This window comes from Octopus sinensis, linkage group LG10 (genome assembly GCF_006345805.1).
Source record: "Octopus sinensis linkage group LG10, ASM634580v1, whole genome shotgun sequence".
In the NCBI taxonomy this organism is placed as follows: Eukaryota; Metazoa; Mollusca; class Cephalopoda; order Octopoda; family Octopodidae; genus Octopus; species Octopus sinensis.
In genome coordinates, this window is record NC_043006.1 from 27835469 (window position 1) to 27854449 (window position 18981).

Genomic DNA, 18981 nt, shown 5'->3' on the forward strand with positions numbered 1-18981 from the left:
AAAATACCTCAGAGAAGATAAAGATTGGCAATTAAATCACACACACATATACGCTTTAAGCGTGCATATGCATGCACACACACACATATATATACATGTGTAAATAGTGAAGAATTTTAGAAAAAGTAGTCTATGTCAGAGGTAAAGTATAAAAATAATTACATAAACAACAACCAACATAGTTGAACAAATAAAATTCAATCATAACTAAATGGGTCTCAATTTCCAGTCAGCCACACACACACACATATATATATATATATATATATATATATATATAATTTTAATCCAAAAGGGAAACAAAAAAACAACAACAACAGGAACAATTACAGTAGTATTATTATAATAGGCGCTCAGGAGATGGAAGCAGGGAGGTATGACGTTTCGAGCGGAGCTCTTCGTCGGAAACATAAAGAAGGAAGAGAGAGGAAAGAAAGATCCCAGAGCAAGCAGGGGGCAACAGGGAAAGAGAAAAAAGACGACTGGTGTTTACGAGTTGCACATGGTGAAGGCGGATGTTGACGATAACAAGAGCAAAGTGGGTTTTTAAAGGCAAAAGAGTGGAGACAAGGTTGGTAACCCAACAGATGTGTGTGTATGTGTGAGTGTGTGCATGTGCGTGTGTGTATGTGTGTGTGTGAGGCGAGATGAAAAAACAAAAAATATAGGTGTGTGTTAGTGTGTGCGTCTGTGTGTAGGCGTGTGAGGTAGGGCGAGACTAGTGGTCAGCTAGCAGACAGAAGAAAAGAAGGAAGGAGGAGGAAGGGAGGTCAGTAGTAAGAAAAAGAAGGAAGGAGGAAGGGAGGGAGGGGAAGGGGTGGGGGCGTATGTAGCGTGCCAGCGTGTGTTGAGTAGTAGTGTGTGTGTGTGTCCAGTGTCGTGGTGGTATTAATGAGTAGATTGAATGTGTGTAAGAGTGATGTATATATATAGGCAAGGTGTGTATATGTGTGCGCGTGTGTGTAACGAAAAAAGGGGGGGGTAAGGAAAAAGGACTCCAGCTGAGGGGAAGATGGAAGAGTGGTACCGCGGAGACAGGCGTGGGAAAACCCAACGACACGCGACGGTCCCAGGAACGGGCGGGAGGTCTCGTCAGGTCCAAGGGCGAGGTGTATGCGACGCGTATGCAACGCGAGCCGGCGTAAGTGCGTATGTGCGCGTGCCTGCGAGTATGCGCGTACGTATGTATGTGTGTGGATGTGTGAGTGTGTCTGTGTGTATGTCTGGGTGGCAGTGTGTGCGATGAATGTATGTGAGTATGTGTGTATGTATGTGTGTGCATAGATGTATGTCCGTGTGTGTGTGTGTATGTGTGTGAGTGTGTATGTATGTACGTGTGGTGTGGGGAAGTGTGTGTATGTGCATGTGTGTGCGCGTACATACAGGTGTGTGAGTGAGTGTGTGTGTATGTATGTTGTGAGTGTGTATGTATGTGTGTGTCGGATGCATGTATGTGTATGGGTGTATGTATGCGTGTGTGTATGTATGTATGTGTACGTGCGTGTGTGTGTGTGTATGCGTGTAGGTGTGCGCGTGTGCATGCATGCATGCATGTGCGTATGTGTGTGTTGTGTGCATGTGTGTGGGTATATATGTATGTGCGTATATGTGTGTGTATGTGCGTACATGTGTGTGTGTGTATGCATGTGTGTGTATGTAGGTGTGTAGGCGTGTGTGTATAGGTGTATGTATGTAAGTATGTGTGGGTGTGTCCGTGTATGTGTGTGTATGTATGTGTGTGTATGTAGGTTGGTGGGCGTGTGTGTATGTGTGTGTATGTAGGTGTGTGGGCGTGTGTATATAGGTGTGTATGTCTGGGTGTGTCCGTGCATGTTTGTGTGTGTGTGTGTGTATGCATGTGTATGTGGGTGTGTGTGTGTATGTGTAATGTATGTGTGTGTGCGTGTGTATGCGTGCGTGTGTGTATGTAGGTGCGTGTGTATGTGTGTGGGAGTGTAGGTGTGTGTGTGCGTGTGCGTGTTTATGTTGGTGTGTGTACGTATGTGAGTGTGAGTGTATGGGTGTTTGTCATGCATGTGTGTGCGCGTGCAGGTGAGTGTGTGTGTAAGTATGTGTGTGTGTATGTTTGTGTGAGTGTGTAAGTGTGTATGTCTTTGTGTATGTATGTGCGTATAGGAGTATGTGGGTATGTGTGTATGTATGTATATGGGTGTATGTATGTATGTGTGTGTGTGTGTGCATGTGTATAAGTATATGTGTGTGTGCGTATGTGTGTATATGTATATGTGTGTGTGTTTATGTATGTGTGTATGTATGTGTGTAGGCGTGTGTGTGTGTAGATGTATGTATGTATGGGTGTGTGTCCGTGTGTGTTTGTGTGTGTGTAGGTAGATGTGTGTGTCTGAGTGAGGGTATGGCTGTGTAGGTGTGTGTGTGTATGAATGTAAGTGTGTGTGTATACAAGTGTAATGTATGTATGTAGGTGTGTGTGTGTGTGTATGTGTACGTGTGCGTGTGTATGTGTGGTGTGTATGCGTGTGAGTGTGAGTGTATGGGTGTATGTCTGTGTGTGTGTATGTCTGAAGTAGGTATGTATGTGTATGTATGTATGTGTGTGTGTGTGCAGGTATGTGTGTGTATGTGTGTGTGTGAGTAGGTGTGCGTGTATGTATGTGGGTAGGGATGCATGCGAGTGTGTGGGTATGTATGCATACATACGTACGCGCACATCCGAAGCAAGCCCACACGCACAAGCGCGCTCACGCACACAACGCACAAGCAGTACAACGCAAGCCCAAGGGGCCGACCAAGCCCCCAGCGCGCGCCAAGGCGCGCGAGCGCAAAGGCCCTCGAACGCCCCGCTACGCGGGAACCGAGGATCCATCAGCCAAAACCGGAAAGCAGAGAAAAGAGGGGGGGCTGCCTGGATGCAAAAAGGTGTGTGTGTGTGTGCATTCAGTGTAAGGGTGTGCATGTGTGGGCATGTATGTATGTATGTGCCTACATGTATGTTTGCATGTGGTGTGTGAAGTATGACGTGCGGTGTGTGTGTGTGTGTGTGTGTGAGTGTGTGTGTATGTATGTGCGTATGTATGTGTGTGTGTATGTGTGTATGTATGTCTGTGTGTGTGTGTGTGTGTAAGTATGTATGTGTGGCGTATGTATGTATGTGTGTGTGTATGTGCATGTTGGTTTGTATGTTAGTGTGTGCTAGTATGTCTGTAAGTGTGTGTGATTAAATGTGTGAATGTATGTACGTAAATGGGTCTGCGTATGTGTGTGTGTGAACAGGCGTGTGGGAGGTAGGTGGTGGGTGGTGTGTGGGAGGTAGGTGGGTGGGTGTGTGCGTGTGGGAGGAGGTGGGTGTGTGGTGTGTGTGTGGGTGGTGTGCAAAAAAAAAAAAAAAAAAAAAAAAAAAGCAGATCTCAAGAGGAGGGGGCTGTGTTAAGTCCGTGTGGGGTGGTAGTTTGTAGGGTGAAGATGTAGCGTTGCTCCAAGTGGAGCCTGGAAAGTGGGCGACCTTGGGGGGGGCGAGACCAAACACTGAGATGTCATCTAGGGAATGGCCGGCCGAACGGAAGTGGCGTGCGACGGGAGAAAGAGAGTGTAGGCGAACGTCCCTTAAGTGCTCAGTGAAACGGTCGGACAACCGGCGTCCCGTCTGTCCTACATACAGCATCCCGCATAGGTTGCATTTAATGCAGTAAATAAGGCCAGACGAGGTGCACGTAAAAGAGTGCCTAATGCGTACAGTGTGCAGGTTGGAGCCGGTGACAGCGGTGGTGTTGGTGATGAAGGGGCAAGTGTTGCAGCGGGATCTAGAGCAAGGGAATGATCCGTGTGGGGCTGAGGGGGGGAAGGAGAGAGGGTGCTGTGGACCAGGAGGTCACGCAGATTGCGGGCTCGTTTGAAAGAGGACAGGGGTAGGTTAGGGAAAATGGGGGGGTGGTGGGATCAAGCTGGAGGCGACGGAAGGCACGTAGTATCTTGCGACGAAGGGGTAGGGTAGAGGGGTGGAAAAGGAGGGGGAAGGGGGTGCGGTTGGGGGGTGGGCGGGGGGAAGGAGACAGGGCGGTAGTGCGGTCGATGCGACGGGCGCGGGTGAGGGCATCAGAGAGGAGTAGGGTGGGTAACCTCGGAGTCTGAACATGCGGGCCAGGTATTGAGATTGGGTCTCGAAATCCTGGTCGCGGCTGCACAAACGTCGGAGGCGGAGGAACTGGGAGTAGGGGATGGCTCGTTTGGTGTGGAAGGGGTGGGAGGAAGAGAAGTTGAGATAGAGGTGGGAATCCGTAGGTTTAAAAAAGGCGGTGGTGGTGAGAGATCTGGAGGGGTGATCGATGCGGAGAGAGATGTCAAGGAAGTTGACAGAGGTGTTGGAGATGGTGGAGGTGAATTGAAGGGAGGGGTGAAAGTTGGAAAGGAAAGAGATGAATTGGCAGAGAAGTTCACGGGAAAGGGAGGTGGCACCTACGCAGTCGTCGTCGATATAGCGACCGTATAGTTCGGGGGTCGGCCCAGAGAACTGGGAGAACACTTGGGCCTCAATGTAGCAAGAAAGAAAGAGACTGGCGAAATTGGGGCCCATCCTAGTTCCCATCGCGACCCCGGACACCTGTTGGTACGTTTCCCCGGCGAACGTGAAGCAATTGAGGGTGAGGACGAGCTCGGCCAAACGGAGAAGGGTGGGGGTGCTGGGGGTGGGGTCGGGACGACGGTCGAGGAAGTGTTGGAGGGGGCTAGGAGACCGTCATTGTGGGGAATCACTGTGTACAGGGATTTTACATCTAAAGTGAAGAGGAGGTGTGAGGGGCTGGAAGGGAAGGAAAAGGAATTGAAGAGACGGAGGGCGTGGTTGGTGTCGTGTATGTGGGATGGGAGGGCTGCGACTAAGGGGGACAGGATGCGGTCGAGGTATAGGGAGATGAGTTCAGTGGGGCAATTACAGGCAGAGACTATGGGACGGCCAGGATTAGAGGGTTTATGGATCTTGGGAAGGAAGTAGATGGTGGAGGTGCGGGTGTGTGCGGACGATGAGGTTGGTGGCGGTGAGGGGGAGAGCGGAGGAGGAGATGAGGTCGTGGATGGTGGAGGACACTCGTTGTTGGTAGGAGGAGGTGGGATCGAGGGGAGGAGGCGATAGAAGAGTGGATTTTGAAGCTGGTTGAGCGCTTCCTCCCTGTATAGGTCCGCGCGCCACACTACCACTGCCCCGCCTTTGTCCGCCGGTTTGATGACAATGTCATCACGACGGCGGAGGTGGCGAAGGGCAATGGATTCGGCCCGAGTGAGGTTGGCTCGGCGGGGTCTTGGTTCAAAGTTGAAACGGTGGACCAAAGCGTTGCAGTCATGTACAAACGAATCTAGGCTACTGAAAAGGCCTGGGGGGCGCGTCCAGATGGATGGACGACGCCCCAGCTCCAAAAAGCAATCCTGATTGTTTTGACGCTGCGGGGACGCGTGGTAGTATGCGCGAAGTTTGAGGCGGCGCAGGAACAGGTTGACGTCCGCCCGAGTCTCGAACTCATCACAGTGGCGCGTGAGTGGCGTGAAGCGGAGACCTTTACTGAGGAGGGAGCGCTCAGCGGCGAGGGGGAGGTGGGGGGTATAGTGACAACAGCGCGAGGAAGCGGGGTGGTGGGGAGACTAGGGGCAGGCGGGGGGTGCAGGGGTGTGAAGGGGAGGGTAGGGGTGGTTGGGTGAAGATGGGTTAGGCGTAGGAAGGTCACGGGGGGGGTCCGTGGAAGGGTGGGGTAGGTGCGAAGGAGGGGGGGGGGGGAGGGGGGGGGGAACAGTGGGGGAGGATGGGGAAGGGGGTGACGGGTTGAGGAGGAGGTGGAGTTTTTGTTTTTTGTGTGTGTGAGGTGGTTGTAGAGTTGGTGGTTGAGATTAAGAATGAAGCGGAGGATAGGTTGGGTGAAGAGTGGAGGGCAGAGGGCGGAGAGAAGGAGGTAGGCCTGGGGAAGTTGATGGTCGAGGGAGTCAAGGAGGGGGCGGGTGGAGCGGATGGTGGCGCGGAGGAGGGAGCGGGAGGTCCGAGCGAGGGTGGGTTCGATGAAGGGGGGAATAGGAATAGGGGGTAGCGTGGAACTTCAAGAGGAAACCGCGGGGGTGTGACATGATGGCGGAGGCACCGGCTAAGAAAGGAAAGATGACTAGAGTGGCGGGTTTTCTTAAAAAGCAAGCGGGAAAGTTTTATAGCAGGTGCGGAACATTGTGGGGGGAAGAACGCGAGGTAGCGGCTGAGGAGGGATTGAAGGTGTTGGACGAACGAGTGCAAGTCAGGCATGATGAGAGGTGGTGGCAACCAGGTAAAGGTGGGTGGTGGCGAAGCAGGAAAAAGGAGAGACAACAGGAAAACAACGAAAGAAGAAAAAGGGTGAAGACAGTTTGAAAACAATAGAAAAAAGTTGAAAAAAGTCAGGAAAGAGATTTGAGAGTCAACGGACAGATTAAGTAATGATTTTACATCACGGTAAGCGGTACTCCGGAAGAAAGTTGCGGGTGATCCGTAGGTCAGGAAGAATGGTAACAATAATCCGTAGGTGCAAAAAATCCGAGAGTTGGTATCCAAGGTACAGGGGTCCGTGTAGGCGCGCAGTGGTATAATTTTAATCCAAAAGGGAAACAAAAAAAACAACAACAACAGGAACAATTACAGTATTATTATTAATAGGCGCTCAGGAGATGGAAGCAGGGAGGTATGACGTTTCGAGCGGAGCTCTTCGTCGGAAACATAAAGAAGGAAGAGAGAGGAAAGAAAGATCCCAGAGCGGGCAACAGGAAAGAGAAAAAAGACGACTGGTGTTTACGAGTTGCACATGGTGAAGGGGATGTTGACGATAACAAGAGCAAAGTGGGTTTTTAAAGCAAAAGAGTGGAGACAAGGTTGGTAACCCAACAGATGTGTGTGTATGTGTGAGTGTGTGCAGTGTGCGTGTGTGTATGTGTGTGTGTGAGGCGAGATGAAAAAAAAACAAAAAAAATATAGGTGTGTTAGTGTGTGCGTCTGTGTGTAGGCGTGTGTGAGGTAGGGCGAGACTAGTGGTCAGCTAGCAGACAAGAAAAAGAAGGAAGGAGGAAGGGAGGTCAGTAAAGAAAAAGAAGGAAGGAGGAAGGGAGGGAGGGGAAGGGGTGGGGGGGGCGTATGTAGCGTGCCAGCGTGTGTTGAGTAGTAGGTGTGTGTGTGTCCAGTGTCGTGGTGGTATTAATGAGTAGATTGAATGTGTGTAAGAGTGATGTATATATATAGGCAAGGTGGTATATGTGTGCGCGTGTGTGTAACGAAAAAAGGGGGGGTAAGGAAAAAGGACTCCAGCTGAGGGGAAGATGGAAGAGTGGTACCGCGGAGACGGCGTGGGAAAACCCAACGGACACGCGACGGTCCCAGGAACGGGCGGGAGGTCTCGTCAGGTCAAGGGCGAGGTGTATGCGACGCGTATGCAACGCGAGCCGGCGTAAGTGCGTATGTGCGCGTGCCTGCGAGTATGCGAGTACGTATGTATGTGTGTAGATGTGTGAGTGTTGTCTGTGTGTATGTCTGGGTGGCAGTGTGTGCGATGAATGTATGTGAGTATGTGTGTATGTATGTGTGTGCATAGATGTATGTCCGTGGTGTGTGTGTATGTGTGTGAGTGTGTATGTATGTACGTGTGGGTGTGGGGAAGTGTGTGTATGTGCATGTGTGTGCGCGTACATACAGGTGTGTGAGTAAGTGTGTGTATGTATGTGTGAGTGTGTATGTATGTGTGTGTCGGATGCATGTATGTGTATGGGTGTATGTATGCGTGTGTGTATGTATGATGTGTACGTGCGTGTGTGTGTGTGTATGCGTGTAGGTGTGCGCGTGTGCATGCATGCATGCATGGCGTATGGTGTGTTGTGTGTCATGTGTGGGTATATATGTATGTGCGTATATATATATAATCAAAATAAGCAACAAGGATATCCAGAGGTAATGCAGTACGATTGTTTCATGTGACTTCATTTAATTGAACAATGCAAACATTACATCAATTTAAAATGTAGAGCAATCTTCAGCTGCATAAAAACATAGAATTTAATTAAATTTGAAGGACACATTAGTATAATTATACTAATTAGTAATTAATTTTCGCCATTATATCATTTTTATATATATATTGATAGTTATAAGTTATGATAGTTATTAATTATTATATCTATTTATTTAGAATGATTTATTATTATTTTTATAAAGGGATCTAACGTATTACATTTAATTTGAGAATTAATTTTGTTAGACAATATATTATGTAATAAATTAGGTGCTATATTTATTAAATAGGATTAAATTTAAGTAAATTAGTTTTTATATTAATTGATATTTTGGCCAACTATATTATTGAGTGATATATTAAATCTATAGAAACTACACATATATATTAATTATATACTTAGTTTATTTAAGGATTGTGTCTATGTTTGAATCATTTCTTATTTTGATTCCAATAATAATGGCTTGTACTAGCATTGTGTATATTAATTAATTTTAAAGTATTGTATAATTTAAGTATTGTATTTAGTTTTCACTTAATGTATATTTAGTATCTTATATATATATATTTTAAAGAATATATCTATAATTTAAAAGATTATTTAAGTATATTTATTAATTAATTATTTTATAATTGTAGTTTATTTTTAACCTGATGAGTGGCTATATTTATATAGAAGTGATTTTACTACCACTATCAATTTTTTTACTATAATCATTTCTTAAATATAGCCACGAAACACGTGTCGTTATTCTACCAAATATATATGTTTTATTTATTATTTTGCACATTATGTAATCATCGGTATATTATTGTTATTTTCTATTTAATATTTCTATTTATGTAATTTTCTAGATGGTGTAATTTAATTGTTCATTTTGAATTGATAAAAGGTGTTTTTTTTCTAATTTATATATATATATATATATTTATACATATATATTTATATATATTTATACATATATACCATGGCCACAGCTCAAGAGCTGAAACTGGAAAACATAAAACATAATATCAATTTATATATATATATATATATATAATATATATATATATCTGCATCAATTTAAATATATCTATATCTATCTATATATATATATATATATATATATATCAATATCTATATATATAGATGCCCTTCCTAACGCCAACCACTCCCAGAGCACCCACTACACTCTCGGAGTGGTTGGCGTTAGGAAGGGCATTCAGCTGTAGAAATTCTGCCAGATCAAGACTGGAGCCTGGTGCAGCCATCTGGTTGCCATCCCTCAGTCAAAACCGTTCAACCCATGCTAGCATGGAAAACGGTCGTTAAATGATGATGATGATGATGATATCTAATATATATGTAAACGGCAAAATGTCTGTGTATGTGTGTCCTTTATACAAATCCACAATTTTTCAGTTAGAGGGCTTGCCCTTTCTATGGTCATTCAAAACCGTCCAAGTGTGGTTGTGCACATCTTTACATTTCCCCAGTCACCACGCAAAGCGATTAAAAAATCAATAGAAGTGACTTTTTTTGTGAATTTTCTATCCAAAACCCAATCAACATGCCCGAAACTTGATACGCCAACTGAATGCCAGCTAGCTGTATGTGATTGGTCGGAGATTTGGACAGTACTCACGTGTATGTGCGCATGCACGCAGCTGTATATGCATGCACCAGCAGTATGACCCGGCAACGCCGGGTCATAGTGCTAGTCTATATATATATATATATATATATATATATATATATCCTGTTGTGTCTGGGGAGAGTCATTTTCTTATTGTGCCTTATAATATAACACTCACCGGTAAAATCTCCAATTTTTTCTTATTTATATTTTCCTCTGACTCTCCCCAGACACAACAGAATATGCTTCAACACACGAACTCACATAAAGAATCTTGCAAACCAAATCCAAAAACGAAATATATATATATATATATATATATATATATATAAAATCACAAAATGCAGTTACAACCCAACCTGGCATTAAAGTCAACATACAGGTAGATTTTGTCACCAGTTAGTACAGAAGTCATTTCTAAAATTCTCATAGGAAAGAGATACAAGTTTCTTCTATTGAATGAAGAGTTGGTGCATATACAGAGAAGAAAGTCACATGACACCACCAGACAGTGGTAGGTGGAATTTAACAATACTATCAGTCACATTGGATGGCAGCTAGTCTGATAGTGAGGATATTCCTGATCACAAAATGAATGCTCCCCTTTTGCTTCTTATCTCTTGGTTTGCCAACCTAAAACTAACAGTAGCTACAATCTAATTCAATTAGTTGAACTTCCTCCAACCACTTACATCTCAGAAAGAGCAGCAATATCTATCTTGTATCAGTCAAGCTTTACCACAACAAAAGCAGCACAATGATAGGGTCTGCTGAATTTTTTATGATCCAACAAGGTTGACTCATTTCAATAGTACATCTTTTGATGTATCTTAACATCTCTTGATATATCTTATACTGGTTTGCTTTTACATTTACTTTTTTGTAACTGTAGCTCCCACTGAACTGAAAGTCATCAGATGCAGTAAATTGATTAGCTTGTTGGGTAGGTGATGCTTGAAACACCTTTTTCAACCCCCAACTAGTAACTAGCGTGCAGTCATCATCATCATCATCCTCATTTAACGTCCGCTTTCCATGCTAGCATGGGTTGGACGATTTGACTGAGGACAGGCAAACCAGATGGCTGCACCAGGCTCCAATCTGATCTGGCAGTTTCTACAGTTGGATGCCCTTCCTAATGCCAACCACTCCGAGAGTGTAGTGGGTGCTTTTACGTGCCACTGGCACTAGGGCCAGTCAGGTAGTACTGGCAATGGCCACGTTCAAATTGTGTTTTTTATGTGCCACCTGCACAGGAGTCAGTCCAGCGGCACTGGCACAAGTGCCAGTAAGGCAGTGCTGGTAACAATGATGTTCAAATGGTGCTTTTTATGTGCCACCAGCACAGAAACCAGACAGCTGCTCTGGCATTGATCCTGCTTGGATGGAGCTGTTAGCGCTCCACTGACACAGGTGTCAGTTATCAAATTTGGTTCAATTTCAGGTCTTCGCAAGCAGAGTTTTGTGTCCAAAGAAGGAAAGGTACGTGTAAGTGGGCTGGCTACATCCCTGGTAAAGGCCACAGGTTATGGTCTCACTTGTCTTGCCAGGTCTTCTCATGCACTGCATATTTCCAAAGGCCTTGGTCTCTAGTCATTGCCTTGGTGAGGCCTAATGTTCGAACGTCATGCTTCACCACCTCATCCCAGGTTTTCCTGAGTCTACCTCTTCCACAGGTTTCCTCAGCTGCTAGGGTGTGGCACATTTTCACACAGCTATCCTCATCCATTCTCGCCACATGACCATACCAGCGCAATCATCTCTCTTGCACACCACAACTGATGCTTCTTAGGCCCAACTTTTCTCTCAAAGTATTTACACTCTGTTGCGTATGTACACTGACATTACACATCCATCGGAGCATACTGGCTTCATTCCTTGCGAGCTTATGCATGTCCTCAGCAGTCACGGCCCATGTTTCACTGCTAGGTAGCATGGCTGTTTGTACATATGCATCATACAGTCTGCCTTTTACTCTGAGCGAGAGGCTCTTTGTTACCAGAAGAGGTAAGAACTCTCTGAACTTTGCCCAGGCTATTCTTATTCTAGCAGTTACACTTTCAGCGCACCCTTCCCTGCTACTGACTTGGTCACCTAGGTAACGGAAGCTATCAACTACTTCTAGTTTTTCTCCCTGGATTGTGGCAGAAGTTGTTCTCTGTACATTTTCAGTGTTTATTGCTCCTGAGCATCTACTACATATAAAAACTATCTTCCTAATTAGCCTTCCTTTGATATTGCTGCACCTCTTATGTGTCCATAGCTTACACTGGGTACTTCTTATGGAGTTTCTACCTACGCCTTTTCTACAGATCAAGCAGAGTCATCTACCTGAAGGGGTTTGTGGTTTTGACTACCTTCCTACTTATTAGGACTTTGGTTTTAGCTAGGATGACTCTAAGGCCCTTTGATTCTAATCCTTGCTTCCACACCTGAAACTTCTCTAGTTCTGATAGTGACTCAGAAATTAGAGCAAGGTCATCAGCATAGAGGAGCTCCCAGGGGCATCCTGTCTTGAATTCCTCTGTTATTGCCTGGAGGACTATGATAAATAGGAGGGGGCTGAGGACTGAACCTTGGCCCTTCTTGAATAAGGCTGCTCAGTCGCAAAGACTTCCACCCAAAATATTGTTTACAAGGCCCATATGACCCTTGGGAATCCACATATGATTTTGTTGTTAGAATTTATGTGCAATAAATTGGTTATACTTCTACAGTAAACAAAATAGCTCAATTTTTTATACAATTCCTAATAATATTTAACTAAAAAAATATTGTAGAATTTTTTTATATACAGCAAATGGCTATGGAGGTCCAGTAGAGTAGAATAGGAATCAAAGTGGTCCATAGGTAAAAAAATGGTAAAGAACCACTGATTTGGAGTATCACTATTGAAAAAAGATGGGATAGTCATGACAGAGATGTGTGTCATCACAGATCTACTCAACCAGTACTGACTTCAGATTAAATAACCCAAACTACATCTTATAGAAACTAATCCTATCTTCTAACTTTACTAATCAATTTCTCACATGACTTGTGAGCCAAAGCCAAAGCCTCTATAATTGGAATTACTCATCTGCAGAGCATTACTTTTACCCTCATAGCAGTTTACACGGCTAGTCACTGAGCTAATATTTCCCACCCCCTCTCACCTCCTTATTAAATAATTATTAATATATGTTTAGTTTCTGTTATCCACAATGGACCTTTAACTTTCCTTATTGCTTCCGAGAGAATTATTGTAAACATAGGAAAACCTTATCCATAGTTAAATTTAGCTACACATAATGGTTTCCAGTTACTGCTGTCAGATCTTATAAGTATGATTATAGTTATATTCAGCAGTATCATCACACAATTATTACTATAATTTAATGTCTATGTTCCATGGTGGCATAAGTTGGATGGTTTGACAGGATCTGATGGGTCCAAGGGCTGCACCATGATACTGTACATGTTTTGGCATAGTTTCTATAGCTCGATGCTCTCCCTTATGCCAACCACTTTACAGCATATACTGAGTGGGGTTTTTTTGTGTGTGTGTGCCACCAGCAGTTCTCAAGTAACAAAGATTACATGCATAACATATACACTCAGCCTATAATAAAGACCAGTCAAATATCATTTTAAATGAGGAAGGACACTTTGGATAGTGTAGTTATAGATATACTAGGTCTAAAAAAAGATGAGATGATTATAGGTCAAATCAGAGTAGATCTAAGGCTAAACAAAACATGCAATCCCATTATGTAAATTCATCACTATAGAACTAATATCATTTAAAGGAAAGTGTGTGGGGGGTGACTTTATGATTCATGAGTCAATGTTAATTCAGGAAATCACCATCACTGTGCATGTGAATGATATCCAGTAAGAAATTAGGAATTAAAGTCAAAACTTTTTGCAATAATATAATAGATCAAAACGTGTGAAGGGAATCTGTGTTGCAAACCTAACCAACATTTTATCAATATGGTGACTGGATACCAAGATTATATTATAGTTTTAGATTCAATTTTTCATGTTTGCATGGGTTGGATAAACCTGCCAATTGGTACATTTTCAAGAATCGCTGATGTCATGTGTTTCAACTGCTTCTACTGTCATTTATTCTATATAAAATTAATAATAGTACTATATATGTTTAACTGGAGTTACTGAGATGAGCAATGTGATTTGGTTGTGTGACTTGTACTTTGATTATGTGACTTGTACTTTGATCACTCAGCCATTACATCTGCAACTTCTCATTTATCGATCTATTGAACGTACATTAGTAATAAAGGTAGATATGGCTGGGGTACTATCATTACGATAATCTAAACAAAAACATTGTATATAAATATATAGTAGAGGCTTTATACAAGTCATCAATGGTTTGACGGAATCACTAAGTTGAAATGATTGGCTTTTGGGGTTGCAAAGAATAAAAATTAGAACATTTTTTCTAGCTTTCCCAGTATTTATGCTTATGCATCTCCGCACAACTAACCCTAACTACTTGCTACGAACAAAATTCGCGTCTGTTGAGAGGAAAGACAATTTCAACAATTTGAATGCCAAATAAATGATGACAATCAAGAATTTCAACTACATAACACTTTCACGTGGTTACAAAGTGACCAGACAATCTGTAACACCTTGTGTGGCTAATAATAGAGTGAGCTTCTTTTGTCTCTTACTCTACTACACTGCAAACAAAAGATTTATTAGACACCTCAACATATATCAGATTGTTTGTATCATTCCCCAACCTCACTCGCTTTCACGTTAACAGTAGACAATAATCACACGCAACTGGTGACATACGTAGGTGGATGAACAACTTACAGGACAATTATAATTACAATTCAACATTATCTCAAATTAACATGACTTGTTGCAGTAATCTAATATAATTTTCAATTTTTGAGGAATAACAAGCTGACACCAATATTCGCTAATTCTTGGAAGTTTCGAAAATCTAGCGTCGAGCTTGGTCAGTAAAAAAGAAACATGTAAAATATGTATTTTCACACAGGATATGGAAACACTCATTGGAGAATTAAAGCACAATATTCGAACGGAAAGTGTTTTGCTCTGATAGATATAGTAAATCCTAATTTGAATATGCTAAAATTATCAGCTTACAATTCTGGATAGGGTACAAATAATAAACTGTGAATGGTAATTAATAAATTCAAACAAATTGCTTTTACCAATAAAATTTTGGGAAAACAAACCATTAAAGCGATTTTACCGTTAGTTCTAGGTATGGGTTGTTTGCGGGCAAATAGGAAAACATAAAAGAAAATAGTTCTATTAAAATCAAAAAATATAAATTTAAAACGATTTCAGTGATATCAGGATGGAAATGGATAAAATATTAACATTACAAAAGAGCAAAGAATTATATGAAAAGACAATGACAAACGTGGGAATATTGTTAACTGGGAAATTGGGAAACTTAATATGAAGATTAAAGCTAAAGTTATGAACACAAGAATGATGAATAATGTCAAACACTTAACTAGCATCCGTCCCATTTTGATTGTTTACGCCTAAATTGAAAATACTGAACAACTGAGGAGACAGTGCAAACTCCTCACACATAAAAATCTCAAGCTACGAAATAAATTTTCTAAAACAAGGAACTCACATATGTAATATTGTAAATCATACATAAATGAATTTGTTTCTGTATTGTTAACAGTAATATTAAAAATAAAGAAATAACCAGTGTAGGCGGTGTAAAGAACTCGCGATTGCTAACTAGAATGGCAGAATTGGGTCATACACTAGTGATTAAAATAGTAATTTATTACCATTTGGAATCATTTTAATAAAGTTTTCAATTATCAGAACAATAATTACAAGTTAAGAAACACTATTCTGTAAACTAAATGTGTAAATAAATAGAATCATTTCAGAAACGAAGAAACAAATTATGGAAGTTGGGCTCTTCAAAGCTTCAGCATCGTGTAATCTAACGATAAAATGTTACATACAAAAGATACAGTAGGAATTATAAATATTCTTACTTGATGATAATTTCCTTCGCAATATTCTGCAACTCTGTTGAGGTTGGTATAACTTTCCTGGAGGTGCTGTTTGCCCTCCGGAATTTCCTCCTCTATTAATTGTACCAGTTCGGCGGTAGCCATTTTGTTAATTAACGAGCACTGACCAGCAGCAAGTCAGCTTGCATTACCCCCCCTTGTCACTGCAATCACCAACTCTTCAACTCTCGTCGCCAATTACTTTCTCTTTTATAAAAGGATAACAACAATAGAAAAATATATTTATGTTATGTCTGTATATATTTTTAACTTTCGTGATGAAAGAAATATTTTAATACAGCAAATCAGAGCTGTCGAGGTAGGCGTGATTGCAATACCGTAGATGCCATCGTCGTCATCACTGGCAGTAGTAGTTGTTAGCGTCGTTATCGTCATCGTTAGCCTCATCATCTTCATCATTATCATCATCAGCAGCAGCATAATTGTTATTATCATCATTACTGTCATCGTAGTTATCGTCGGTGAAGGTAAAGAACGTGTGCACTATCCATTTCCAGGGGTTTTTTTCTCAAAAATTTTTTGGAATGTCTGTTTTGGATATAGGAGAATACGATTTTGACCAAAATTCACGTTTTCAAAATTTTTATTTCCTCCACCCAAATTGATTTTAAAAACTTTTTCGAATGTTTTTTTTTTAAATTCACGTAGAAAAATACAGATTACGAATCTAGGGAATTTTTTTTTTTTTTTTTGCTTTTAATTTTACTTTAAGAAAAACTCACTGTCCCTTTCTCCACCTCACCCACCCATCACCTCCCCGCTTTCAAAGAACTATTAACTCAGAATGTTTTGTTTTCGTCTGATGTTTCATGCGTTGTAGAATCCTACTGAAATAGCAGACGTAAAAAATATCAGAGCACCATCAGAAAACCCAACATGCTAAAAACAACAGGTGAACGCCATTGTTTCTGGAAAAACTTCCCTGCTTCCTAAAAAGCTAAAAGTGAAACATTCAGAGTCTTTAGCTTTTTGAAAGTGGGGAGGTTGGGGAAGGGGATTTGAGTGTTTCTTTAAAAAGAATATTTTTTAAAATTCTTAAAGATTCGTAATCTCTGCATTTTTGTACGTAGACTACAATAAAAAAATTCAAAAAAAGTTTAAAATTTTAAAAATGGTGTGGGGAGAGGGAAATAAAAATTTTGAAAACGTGTTTCTGAGGCAACATCCTAATCTCTTATATTGAAAATATAGAAATTCGAAAAAATTTTTGGAAAAAAAAAGTGGCAGTGAGGGCGCAAATTATCCAATAATTTTTTTTAATATTCCCCCTAGTTCTAAAACTTGGGGTAAATTTACCAAACTTTCCACTGTTTTTTTAATTTTTATTTTTGGTGGGGTGGAGATAAAATAGGGACACTGATTCTGCCATTCATTTCTCTTTATAATTTCCAAATAATTTTTTAAATACTTCAAAATCAAAATTGTTGCGGGTTTGTGTAAGAGAAAATCATTTACTAACAGAAAATTATATTATTAAAGTAAATTGGAAAAAGTAAAGAATATGCACACCTGGTGTTTAGGGCTTAGAGTTTAGGGTTAGCCTCAAGCCTAAAGTCATTAATGACTAGCCTATGCTGAGGGGTACATTCTTCACCCGGGAGGGTCTTTGTATTTAAGAGCAACCAATGTTTCTGAAAAGAAAGAGGCTTGGAGAAGCCATTATGAAAGACTGCTGAATGTGGAGAATGAATGGGAGGAGGAGAGCCTTCCAAATGTTGATCCAGTTGAGGGACCAGCTATCCCAATAGACAGCTCCCTAGTAGATAAAGCAATTAAGGGTATGAAGCCAGGAAAAGCCCCCAGCCCATCAGGTATCAATGCTGAGATGCTTAAATCATCTGGTGGTGTGGGCTATGGCCTAGTCACCCACATTGTAAACCAGGTAGTTCATAATGGTGTCATACCCAATGACTGGCGTAGCAGCACCATAGTCAACTGCTACAAGGGTAAAGGTGATGCTCTAGATAGAAATAACTACAGGGGTATTAAACTGCTGGATCAGGTGATGACGGTCACGGAGAGAGTCATAGCCCATCTCATTAGGGAGAGAGCCTGCTTAGATGAGATGCAGTTTGGTTTTGTTCCGGGTAGAAGCACCACTGATGCCATATTCCTGGTTTGACAACTGCAGGAGAAATACCTAGCTAAAGATAAACCCCTCTACTTAACTTTTGTGGACTTAGAGAAAGCCTTTGACAGGGTCCCCCAATCCCTTATCTGGTGGGTGATGCGGAAACTGGAGATTGACACATGGTTAACAAGGGCTGTACAGGCCCTATACAGAGAGGCCATTAGTAAGGTTAGGTTTGGCAATGAGTATAGTGAAGAATTCCTGGTAGAAGTAGGGGTCCAACAAGGTTCAGCCCTCAGTCCCCTTTTATTCATCATAGTCCTCCAGGCAATAATAGAGTAATTGAAGACGGGCTGCCCCTGGGAGCTCCTCTATGCTGATGACCTGTCCCTCATAGAAGAATCACTACAAGAACTAGACAAAAAAATTTGGTGGGTGGAAGCTAGGTTTAGAATCAAAAGGCCTTAGAGTCAATGTAGCAAAGACCGAAGTTCTAGTAAGTAGGAAGGTGAACTCATCACACACACCCTCAGGCAGGTGGCCCTGCTTGACCTGTAGAAAAGATGTAGATAGAAACTTCATAAGATGTACCCAGTGTAAGCTATGGATGCATAAGAGATGCAACAACTTCAAAGGAAAGTTAACTGAGAAGATAGATTTTGTGTGCAGCAGATGCACAGGGGCAGTAGACACCATTGATACTCAGAAAACAGATTCCATCACACTCCAAGGGAAGAAACTAAAAGTAGTTGATAGTTTCCACTACCTAGATAACCAAGTTAGTAGTGGAGGTGGATGCTCAGAGAGTGTCACCACTAGAATACGAATAGCCTGGGCAAAGTTTAGAAAGCTCCTACCCCTACTGGTGACAAAGGGCCTCTCACTCAGAGTGAAAGGTAGATTGTATGATGCATGTGTGCAAACTGCCATGTTTCACGGTAATGAAACATGGACTGTGACTGCGGAGGATATGCGTAGGCTTGAAAGAAATGAAGCTAGCATGATTCGCTGGATGTGTAATGTCAGTGTACACACACGACATCGTGTAAGTGCCCTGAGAGAAATGCTGGACATAAGAAGCATTGGATGTGGCGTGCAAGAGAGACGTCTGCGCTGGTATGGTCATGTACTACGGACAGATGAAGAGAGATGTGTGAAGAAGTGCCACTCCCAAACAGTTGAAGGAATCCAGGGTAGAGGTAGACCCAGGAAGACATGGGATGAGGTGGTCAAGCATGACCTTCGAACGTTGG

General features: G+C 42.2%; 1 protein-coding gene across 3 annotated transcripts in view; it reads right to left on the reverse strand.

Annotated features, from left to right (window-relative positions):
- Positions 1–15970, reverse strand: part of LOC115216754 (abl interactor 1) — a 49319-nt gene extending 33349 nt beyond the window's left edge. Inside the window, exon 1 of one of the 3 annotated variants that reach the window (XM_029786312.2) lies at positions 15619–15963. In XM_029786312.2, the coding sequence (XP_029642172.1) occupies positions 15619–15741 (123 nt within the window). In that variant the 5' untranslated portion in view covers positions 15742–15963. Of the gene's footprint in view, positions 1–15618 lie in introns of all 3 variants that reach the window. The other 2 variants (XM_029786313.2, XM_036506451.1) reach the window with 2 other exon arrangements.
- Between the last annotated feature and the right edge of the window lie 3011 nt (positions 15971–18981).